Source organism: Helianthus annuus, chromosome 10, assembly GCF_002127325.2.
Source record: "Helianthus annuus cultivar XRQ/B chromosome 10, HanXRQr2.0-SUNRISE, whole genome shotgun sequence".
Taxonomy (NCBI): Eukaryota; Viridiplantae; Streptophyta; class Magnoliopsida; order Asterales; family Asteraceae; genus Helianthus; species Helianthus annuus.
This window is the reverse complement of record NC_035442.2, coordinates 37,946,528-37,958,028: the sequence shown is the minus strand read 5'-3', so window position 1 is coordinate 37,958,028 and position 11,501 is coordinate 37,946,528. Positions and strand designations below refer to the sequence as shown.

The 11,501-nt window shown below is 40.0% G+C and overlaps 1 protein-coding gene across 1 annotated transcript; it reads left to right on the top strand.

Annotated features, from left to right (window-relative positions):
- Positions 1-1,141: 1,141 nt before the first annotated feature.
- On the top strand, positions 1,142-2,422 carry LOC110881092. The gene has a single exon (XM_022129463.1). The coding sequence runs from the start codon at positions 1,142-1,144 to the stop codon at positions 2,420-2,422; it is 1,281 nt and encodes a 426-aa protein (XP_021985155.1).
- Positions 2,423-11,501: the final 9,079 nt, after the last annotated feature.

The following is an 11,501-nucleotide window of genomic DNA, read 5'->3' as shown; positions in this document are numbered from 1 at the left end:
GTTTTAGATTGACATTGGGCGAATACGGATCACAAGAGCGAGAAGCCATAAGTGTGGTAATGAAACGCCAGTGGTCGTAAGCCTCGGAAGTTGGGGTAAATACGCCTTGTCGTCATAACTTGTTACTAGTTAAAATAGTGTAATAACTATACGGGTCAAACGGATACATTGTGTATTCATTGGTTCACAACCGTACATTCCATTTTTTGACTGAATGGTTAAGATAGACGCGTCGGTAATTTTATTACGGACGCATAGGAAAAAGAATCGGCTAAAACGGACGCTCGAGTCAAAAGTTATGGTAGTTTAAAGATTTTGATATGAAAATGGTGATGCTGGGCTGATATACAGCACCAGCTAACGAACTTACTGCCCAAAAAGTGGCGTCGCGCCACGCCACGACGAAACACCATCACGGTCGCGCGACGTGACGGCGGTGGCGGGCCGCGAAGGCTTGGCCAGCCTCCGACGCGCGGCGCAACAGCCTTGATAGCTGGAATTTTTGTTGTTTTTCAATATTTCAGCAATAGGCTTTATATTTAACCGATTTTAAAGAGTTAAAACTAACCTTTTACGTGGTTTTGACCGTAGGTGAAGATGGACTTAATCCGGATGGCGATCAAGCACAAGTACAAGAACCAAACACAAACTTTTGAAGCTTTCGTGATTAGTTAAATATGTTTAAGACAATGTTTATGTAGTTATCACTTAAATACTTATTTTAGGTTGTTAAACTACTAGTAGTCATCGAACATGTTAACTTTATGAAAATTTTCCTATGTTTGACATCAAATTAAAAACTTTGGTTTTTAAAATACCTAGTTTATGATAAATTCTTATAAAAACATATGGAGTGTTACAAGTTGGTAATCAGAGCTTAAGGTTGTCAACAAAGTGTTCGGTTCAAGCTTGATCGATCGTCCAGTAAGGATTAATTGTTTATTTTAGTAGATCTTATCTTATGTATGTAAAAGAAATGATAATTTAAGTGCACGGGAAGGGTGTGTAAACACACTCAAACCCGGAAGGTGCACTAAATAAGAACGATCAAAGCAAGTTACGAACTTGGTTAAACCAAAGTGAATAAAGCTATGTTATAAATGAAATGTTTAATAATTGAAGTAAACATTTCAGTTTCGAGATGACAGAAAGGAATGTCGATGATCCGGTGCCGACAAGCACCGAACAAATGAAAGAAATAATTGCCGAAGAAGTGGGAAAGGCAATTGAGGGTAGTCTATCCGGGTTCATAGACAAAATTCAAAGCACAGTGTTATCATTAGTCGAGGAACGAGTCAAAAGGTTGGAAGATAGTGTCAACCTTATGAAAGAGAAATCGGGAGAACGTAAAGGATGTTCGTACAAAGAGTTTATGGCGTATAAACCGCCAATCTACAACGAGGAGGTTGACTCGATAATTTACCAAAGATGGCTAAGTGACGTCGAAGGGGTGTTTGAAAGGACCCACTGTGACGTAAGTAATTTTGTTGCTTACGGAACGGGTCAGTTGAGAGGTCAAGCCAAAGATTGGTGGGATAACAAAAAGAAGGAGATAGGAGCCGAAGCGGCAAGGGTCATGACATGGGATGAGTTTAAGGTGCCATTCCTTAAACATCATAGTCCCAAGGCAGTCATCAACAGGATTAAGGAAGAGTTCATCCAGTTAAGACAGAAGGGTGAAACAATTGATAAAATCACGGGCATCTTTATGGATAAGCTGAGATTCTGTGACGAGTTAGTCACCACTGAAGAGCAGAAGATATATTACTACTACAATATGTTGAGTGCTGAATACCGGGAGTTCATGACTCCCTCAAAGTATGAAACCCTCACGGAAATTATCAACACCGCTCGGGAGCGGGAAATTGAGTTGAAGAAACAAATCGAGAGGGGCGAGCGAAGGGAACAGGATGTGAATCCAAGCCCTACAAAGAAGGCTCGAACGGCTGAATTAGCAAAGAAAACGGATGCAAAGGGTGGGTCGCCAAGTTGCAAAGCTTGTGGAAAAGGGCACAAGGGCGAGTGCCGTTTCAAGGACAAATCGTGTCCTATATGCGGGAAAACAGGGCACACGGCATCTCTATGTCCGGGGAAAGTCTCAGTTTGTTACAAATGCTATCAGCCTGGCCACAAAAAGTTTGAATGTCCAGACTTAATTGGAAAGAGAGATGCTAAAGAATCTCCATCAGAAGCTTCAAAGGCAAAGGCCAGGTCCTTTCAACTAACAGCGGCTGAAGCAAAAACAGAACCCGATGTGGTCTCAGGTACATTCTCAATAAACTCAATCCCTGCACGTGTATTATTTGATACGGGGGCGAATAAGTCCTTTATTTCATATGGAGTTATTCGACATCCTTCATTTGTATTGACAAAATTATCTATGCCTTTAGAGGTTGAGATAGGAGATAACGAAGTTTCATAGTCTGTGATATTTGCCAAAATTGTAAATTGGACATTGATGACGAGGAGTACTCAATATATTTAATCCCGATGTCGATGGGAGAATTTCAAGTGGTGGTCGGGATGGATTGGTTATCTCGACACCACGCCAAAGTCGTGTGTTTCCATAAAGAAATAAAGCTAACATATCCGAGCGGAAAACACGTCACTATCTTTGGCGAAAAGGAGGCAATCCTATAATATGCTCAATGTTGAAAGCTCACAAACTCATGAAGCATGGATGTAGGGCGTTTATGTTATACGCTAATGAAGCCGAGAAAGAATTACTGAAGATTGGAGACATACCGGTAGTACGTGACTTCGAAGATGTGTTTCCGGAAGATTTACCGGGGATACCGCCAGAACGGGAGGTAGAGTTCGGAATCGAATTGGTTCCAGGCACGAAACCGGTAGCAAAAGCGTCGTACCGACTCGCGCCGTCGGAATTACAAGAATTGATGTCGCAAATTCAAGACTTGCTCGACAAAGGATTTATAAGGCCGAGCGTGTCTCCTTGGGGCACGCTGGTACTATTTGTGAAAAAGAAAGACGGGAGCATGCGAATGTGTATCGATTACCGGGAGTTAAACAAACTCACGGTAAAGAATCGATACCCGCTTCCGAGAATAGACGATCTATTCAACCAATTACAAGGTGCGAATTGGTTTTCGAAAATTGAGCTTAGATCGGGATATCACCAATTAAAAGTCAAGGAAGATGATGTACCGAAGACGGCTTTCTGCACGCGATACGGGCATTACGAGTTCCTCGTAATGTCATTCGGTCTGACGAATGCACCCGCGACTTTCATGGACCTCATGAACCGGGTTTGCAAAACAATGTTAGATAAGTCGGTAATTGTGTTTATCGACGACATTCTGGTATACTCAAAAAGTGAAGTAGATCATGCACATCATCTACAAGAGTTGTTAGAGACACTCAGGTGAGAAAAGTTATATGCAAAATTCTCAAAGTGCGCCTTCTGGTTACGAGAGGTGCAATTCCTCAGCCACATCATAAATGCCAATGGAATATTGGTGGATCCATCAAAGATAGAGGTCGTGTCGAAATGGAGCCCTCCGAAGAATCCTTCGGAAATTAGAAGCTTCTTAGGGCTTGCGGGATACTATATGAGATTCATTCAAGATTTCTCCAAGATTGCGTCGCCGCTAACTAAGTTAACTCGGAAAGAGGAGAAATTTATTTGGGGTGTCGAACAACAAAGAGCGTTTCAAACACTAAAAGAGAAGTTAACCCAAGCTCCGGTATTAACGTTGCCGGACGGAGTCGAAGACTTGGTGGTTTATTCTGATGCCTCACTTTCGGGGCTCGGATGTGTTCTAATGCAAAGGGGCAAGGTTATAGCCTATGCCTTAAGGCAATTAAAAATGCATGAAAAGAAATATCCCACGCACGATCTCGAACTGGCGGCGGTGGTGTTTGCGTTAAAAAATATGGAGGCACTATTTATATGGGGTAAAATGCACCATAATTACCGACCACAAGAGTTTAAAATACTTCTTCGATCAGAAGGAGTTAAATATGCGACAAAGGCGGTGGTTAGAAACAGTAAAGGATTACGACTGTGAAATACATTACCACCCCGGGAGGGCAAATGTTGTGGCGGACGCTCTGAGCAGGAAATCGGATTATGTGTAACAACTCTCACCAAAACTATTACTTATTATATTAATTGTCCAATAGGAAACCCTAATTGAGACCCCCAAGTGATCCTGCATAAACCCTAAAATTTTCAGAACAATCGGAATCAGGATCAGGGCCCCTAAAACTCAGGGGGGGGGGGGGGTAAACCCTAGTCGGTAATATCCACACAGTTTTACGTGGAAATCTAATTTTGACGAACGAACAACTCAGCAAGCCTACAAACACACGGGGCTACCCTATGGTAGGGTAGCACCCCTCGCGCCACGCGACGACCCCTCGCGCCACGCGAGGGAGTCGGTTTTTCAGATATAACTAGGGGAGTTTGGCACTTGATTTCCTGTGTTGGTTCGACGTAAAAACTTAATTCAGGCACCGAGATATCATCCAAATACTACAGAAACAGACACAAACACGAAACGCTGCCACGACAAACAGGGTAATAACTCGATCGCTGCTACGATTCAATGTCCGATCGATTGAACCTAATCCAATGGATGTTTAAGTGCTGCCCACATTAGGGTTATACTTTGTCATTCGTCGTAAACTCAATGGATGTTAAGTATCGCACTTTGTCATTCGTTGTGAGGGTGTTCATCTCGTGAGTTATCGTAAATGTTGTATTAGTTACTGACCTAGTTTTCGTGTGCATTGTTATTTGAATTAGGTTAATTAGGTTAATCAGGCTAATCAGTAGGCTAAAACTCTGCCCGTTAAACTTGCAATGGGAGTCATTCTCTTTTTATCAACTGTTTAACAATACCTCAAATTATTTTCAAAGGTTATAATTACAGGGATTAAGTCGTGGTTATCTTAATCACTGGCTAGTGGGGTATTGTGCACATTACTAATTTCTCACGGTTAGGCTAATAAATCCTAACAGTGACAAAATGTCACTACTTGGGTGACTGGACCTAATAGTGGTATGACTATCGTCACACGGGTGGCAAGGCAGATAAAAATAAGATAAATGCCATTGTAATCGCTCTTATGCTGTAATTTATAACTATGTGTCATTTTATCAAAATGAATGATTCACTCAGTATTTCCCCGCTGACAAAATATTTTTAAAATATGTTTCAGGTGACCTACGGTGAATCGAGAACAAGTGCTACGGAGCACTCCCAAGCTTGAAGTAGTGGCTCGAATAAATAAATAAATGAACATGTTTTGTAAAATAAGGGAATTCCTATGAAATTCCTCTACTGTAAATTAGGGGGTTTATCCCGAATTATGAAATAAATAATACTCGGGCATTTTCAAGTTTAAACGATCCTGTTAGACTTCCGCTGTACCACAGGTTTCTGTCCCGCGGCTCCTGGACCGGGTTAAACCGGGCGCGGGGGCCGTGACAGAAAAAGGTGGTATCAGAGCCACTGGTTTAAGCCAATTAATTATTTAGAAATACTTAATTTATCTGATTGTCATTCTGTGATTTTGTGAAATTTTAGTTCCAAAATATTAACTTAGGATTGTGTGCGTCTTCGTGTGTGCTAATAGCATGAACGAACTATCAGAAGCCCTACAGAATATTTCTATCCATAGTACAGATATGGATATCACTAGTATTACTACTGGGTACCAGGAATATATGGAGGAGCCTATGGTATTCATAGCCCAACCTTAGGAAAAACCAAAAGTAGTGAAAAAGAGACATAGGTGGGTAGGTTGGAGACGTGTACGCAGGAAGAAGCCAGCAACACAGAAAACTATGAAAAAGGAAGATCCAAAAGATAAAGGAAAGGGAATAGAAACTAGGGAGAGTTCCAGGCAAAACCAAGAACCACTATCTTGGGAAGAAGAGTTGGACCGTAAACTGGCACTAGGTGACATCATCGGACCTGCCGATGAAACTCTCTTTAACTACCCAGCAGAAGCCCTACTGCCTGTTAACTTAGAACCTGCCATTCCAGACCCTATTGTTCACCCTAGACCTTTACCAGGAGCACTAGAGGAGTGGTGGACTGCCGACTGGCAATTTCAGAACATTATGAATAGCCCTAACACCTTTCTCCCTCAATTCGACCCGAAACCTGCACCGAACCCACCAATGAGTAACGAAAACTTAGCTGAACTCCGCCGCTATGGCGAGGAGTTGGTGGATGTCGGAAATAGGATTCGGGAGGTAGGAGAGCAGATCTCCTGGAAGTACAACGAGAGGGAACATCGTCTCTGAAATGCCAGCCAACAGGGATAGCAAAAGGGAGGTGTGGTTGGAGTGTATAATAATAATAATAATAATAATAATAATAATAATAATAATAATAAAATATAAAACTTGTAAAATAGTTTAAAAAATAAAACGTTGTAAGATAATCAGCGTGTACGGACGCATACTATTAAAACTATATAAAATCGAATAGTCGCAAAGTCGATAGTTTTGGCTGTACATGTTTGTGTGAATATGTGTTTCTTTATTGATTCTTCGTGTGGTTTAACTACTTGTTAATGTACAGAATGGGCAAGCAAAAGCTTTCGGATATTTATCATCAGCTAGATAGTGCCCAAAAGAATAAGGGAACCTCGTCCCAATCAAATTCCTCAAGATATTCAGTGAATACTAATGAAGGAATATTTATTCATAAGGCACACTATGAAAACCCACTTACTCCCAAGAAGAGAGATTGGATTATTAGAAAAAGCCACGAGAAAATAGGGACATCCAATTCAAAAGAAGTGATAGTTAATAAGGAGACTCAGGGAATAGGTAAGAACCCGCCATGGGAAGATGAATTAGATGAAAAATGGTCAGATCTTTATATGTTAGCCACTATAGCAGGAAATCTTGATCCTTAATTAAGATAAGTGGCCAAACCGAGACCAACCATGGAAGGTAAATAAATAAGTACGAGGCAATAAAATAAATGCAGAGCATAATCGTCATAGTCAAAATAAAATAATAGTATGTCTTTGAATTTCAGTTGTAATAGATCTATAAGATTGTTGTATTTGCTATATTAAATAAAATTTGGTTGTACAGTTATATTAAAATGTTGTACTAAATAAATAGTTGTGCTTGATAAATATCCAGATGGATGTAACATTTGTGCTTGTAATCATTGTGAACAGTTCAAGTATCAATAAAATAATGTTATTTGATCCCAATGTTTGTTTGGTTGTGTTTTACATTTTTCATGTTTTGACTTTTGTTCAAATTCAAACTCTACATCGCTTTCTAAGAGAATTATACGCAAACTGGTGCGTAAACGTACTCAGTTTAATACGGCAAATACTCCGGAACATCAACATATACTCAACGTACCTTAAACAACCTTTACATAACTTAGAAATAAGTTTTGAAGGCTTTGGTATAGCAAAAACAAGTTAATTCGCTTACAGGGACTAAACTTGACAAAACTGCGAAAGTATGCCAATTTGAACTGTAACGAACATTCCGGAACATGTCCATAAGTTAAACATACCATAAATATCCTTTACATAGCTTAGAAATAGGCTTTGAAAGGTTTGGTATGCTAAAACAAACTTTTGGATCATTCAGGGACTAAAAGTGTCAAAAAGTGCATAAGTTTGCACTTTTGCGCATAACTTACGTTCTGAATACATCCGGACATCCAAAAATTTATGTAAACATCCTTATATTATGCCTTAGTGTTTAGCATGAGAAAAATCCATTCGTCGCGTCATTTGGATCGTCTGTCGCGCTTATGCGCATTCCGTCGTAATTAAGCGAACATCGCGATCGTACGGCCAAACGAACCAACATCCGGAACATTTTTGAGCATGTTTCATGTCCACAATGTTTAGGCATCATTTTAGGGCCTTAAAGTTGGCTTTACGGGCCTTAAAAGTGTCGGAAATGGCTTAAACACGCAACAGGGACCAAAACTGTAATTTCTGAAACTTGGTGCAGATCAGAAGGGGCCAGGCGGCCCGCGTGAGTTCTGCCTGCATGTTGAGGCGGGCCGCGTCAGGGTGTCTGACAGAAAATATTCTGCATTTAATGCAGTTTGGCCTTTCGTTCGATCAAGGGGCGATGCCCTTTCACCCTATTAAGAGCCAAGAGCCAATATCTGACTTACCACAAGAATTTGACAAGTGTACGCTCGAGATCGCGGCACGATATTCGATAAACGATCCTAACGGTTCCACTTTTCCTATAAATACCCCCCCCCCCTTTTGTGTAAAAACCCACAAGAATCAGATCTAAAGCTCTAAGTTGGAACCATTGTTTCATACCTGAGCTATTTGATCTAGATTAGCACTCGGGGACCCTCCGTAAGTCTTCTTTCGCTCTTTTATTCGCTTTTCGAGTCCGAAAGTCAACGTTTTGTTGACTTTCTGCATTGACCAGCTTATGGTCGATGCGAAGTTCATGGAACTTCATGACGTGAGCGTGATCACGATGGTTATGGTCCATAGTGACCATACCTACTGATCACCACGTTATCTAGGCTCAGTGACGAGTCGTAGTTTCGGCCAAAATGTGAATTCTTGCATATTTTGTAACCAAACTACTCGTGGGCATCAAAGCCGTTTGTTTTGATGTCAAACCTGTTTTCTCAACTTAGTTAAGCATGTTCTAACATGCTTAGCTCGTCACGTTTAGTATAGTGCTTATATAGGGTCGTAAGGTAAGCGATCTAAACCATCGCTTATACTTTCGAACCCGACCCATTTGGTCGATCTTTAGGACCCGACCAAACACATTAGGTGACCATAGCTATAACCTTCCGAGGTTATACCTTGTGGTCACGATGTTAGGCGTTCCGAACGCGTTCTACGCGAACGACGCGTTAGGGTAGCATAAGCTACCTAAACAGGTCGTGATGGACCGTAAGCACTTAGGATTAGTTTCATTTTAGTATGTAGGCTTTGTTAAACCATATTACACGAGTCTCCATACTCGTTTGGTTTTCGAACCCGCGTACTGTCCGATCCTTCCGATTTGGTCTGGTATATTAACATAAGCTACCTATTAGGTGCTGTTGATATTCCGTGATCTTTAGCACTATCTGGTTATTATACAAGGAACTCAAAGCAATCTCAGGTGAGTACATAGAACCCCATCTTTTACTGTTTTCCAAACTGTTTTGGGGTGAAACACATGTGCCTATCTGTTACATTCATGCTTTCCATGTTTTCACATCATATGCCTGCTATGTTGTTAGTACATTATAGTACACGATTTCATTACATTTTATGCTATGTATGCCCATTGTGTGCGTACTTAGTGCATTGATTTACATAACATTTCTGTTGCATATGTTTACTCAGCATATGGACACATTGATTTACATGAACATTTCTGTTGCATATGTTTACTCAGCATATGGACACATTGATTTACATGAACATTTCTGTTGCATATGTTTACTCAGCATATGGACACATTGATTTACATGAACATTTCTGTTGCATATGTTTACTCAGCATATGGACACATCGATTTACATGAACATTTCAGTTGCATATGTTTACTCAGCATATGGACACATTGATTTACATGAACATTTCTGCTTCGTATGTTTACTTAGCATACTTAGTACAATTGTTTACATCACATGCCTTCATTTTGTTATGACATTTGGTTTGTTTAACATGGGACAATACATTCATTAACATTAGCTACACCGTTCATTAGTAGGTAGTGGTACCATAGGAATTGACAACTCCCATTCCTGAAGTCCTGGGTTTGATAGGACTGGAAGGAGTGACCGAATTCGATATACATAACTTAGATAAACCTTTAATTTGTTTAAGGGTTTATCGCCGTAGTCTCAAGGCTTGGATGTATGCATAGTTTACAATACCACATAAATGTTAATAACAATAGAGCATGCATTTTTCCACAGAACATAACGTTGATTTAAACCACGTGTTACTTCAACGACTTGTTTTGTGCATTTTATATATGGTTTAAGTTGATACATTTCGCTTACCATACATGATACATTTTGGGATGCACATTACATGATTTACATTGAACATAAACACGTTGACATTGACATACACATTTGGTGGTTTACATTTGAACATAAACATTTGACATGGTTTACACAATAACACTTGACATTTGGCTTACACATGAACAATTTACATGGTGGATTGGTTTGGGTAAATGATTTAAGTAACGTGGCGTATGTAATATGATACAAACATGGTGGATACGCCGCTGGTACTTCCTATATATAAATGTTTGTATAATATTACATATCGTGGTGTTATCTAAGTCATTTTAGTTTAGACACATTACATTTTACATAAATAACATATTCTTCACAAGACATTATTTTCACAAACAACTTATCTTATTCAACTCATTTTACTTGGTTATTCGTTTAACCTTGCACCTATCTATACATATCGTTTGATGTTATCGTTTTTCAAATGGTTTACAAAGCAAAACAAATTACAAGGTTCATGACTGACTGTTATTAAACATTTCTTTAAGCTCAAGTCATGAATCCCATTTTCACAAAAACTATGTATCTCACAGGCATTTTTATGCTGACGTACCTACTTTCACATGTGTTTTCAGGAGCTATTCCATAGGATGATGATCATGACACTAGGGCGGACCTGTGCCTTAGAGACTAAAAACGAAGCTAGACTAGTTTAATCATGTTATAAACTTTGTATTTTCCTGTTTTGAAACAATGGAACACTCTTGTCAATAAATAAAATGTAAACTTTAATTTCCATGGTTGTATAACAATTAATTCTGTCCACAACACTCCCCGGCGTTTCCGCCGCGGTTGCATGTTATACGCGGTCGGGGTGTGACAATGGAACACGCGGTTAATGAACCAGTCAATGAAGTTAACCAATCAGAACACAATAACGAGGATCACTTCCTAAACCGGCAAGACATAGAAAACATCGTTGCTCAGGGAATAGTTAATGCTATTCCAGCTATCGTCGCTGCAGTAAAAAGTCCTATTGAGCCTTCACAAGCTCACCCTAGCAAACGCACACGCGACAATACCTCCAGTAATAGTGTTAATGGAGGAGGTAATAATAGTAATGGGATGTCAGCCCCAACCTATAAAAGAATGAAAGCTGCAAAACCTGGTTGCACTTACAAGGAGTTCCTTGCCTGTAAACCAGCTGAATTTGCAGGCAATGAGGGGGCGACTGTGGCACTACGTTGGTTGGAGAAAACCGAGGCAGTAATCAAAATAAGTAAATGTGCCGAAGAGGATAAAGTCATGTACGCTTCTCACCTTTTTAAAGAGAAAGCGTTAGAATGGTGGAACACGGCATTACAAGCAAAAGGAAGTGACAGGGCCTATGCCATGAGTTGGGAAGAATTTAAGCAATTAATAGAAAGAAAATTATGTCCCGAATATGAAAAAGAACAAATGGCAAACAAATTCCTGAGCCACCGAATGGTGGATGTTGACTGCCGAGGGTATACTTCAAAATTCTTTGAGTATGCC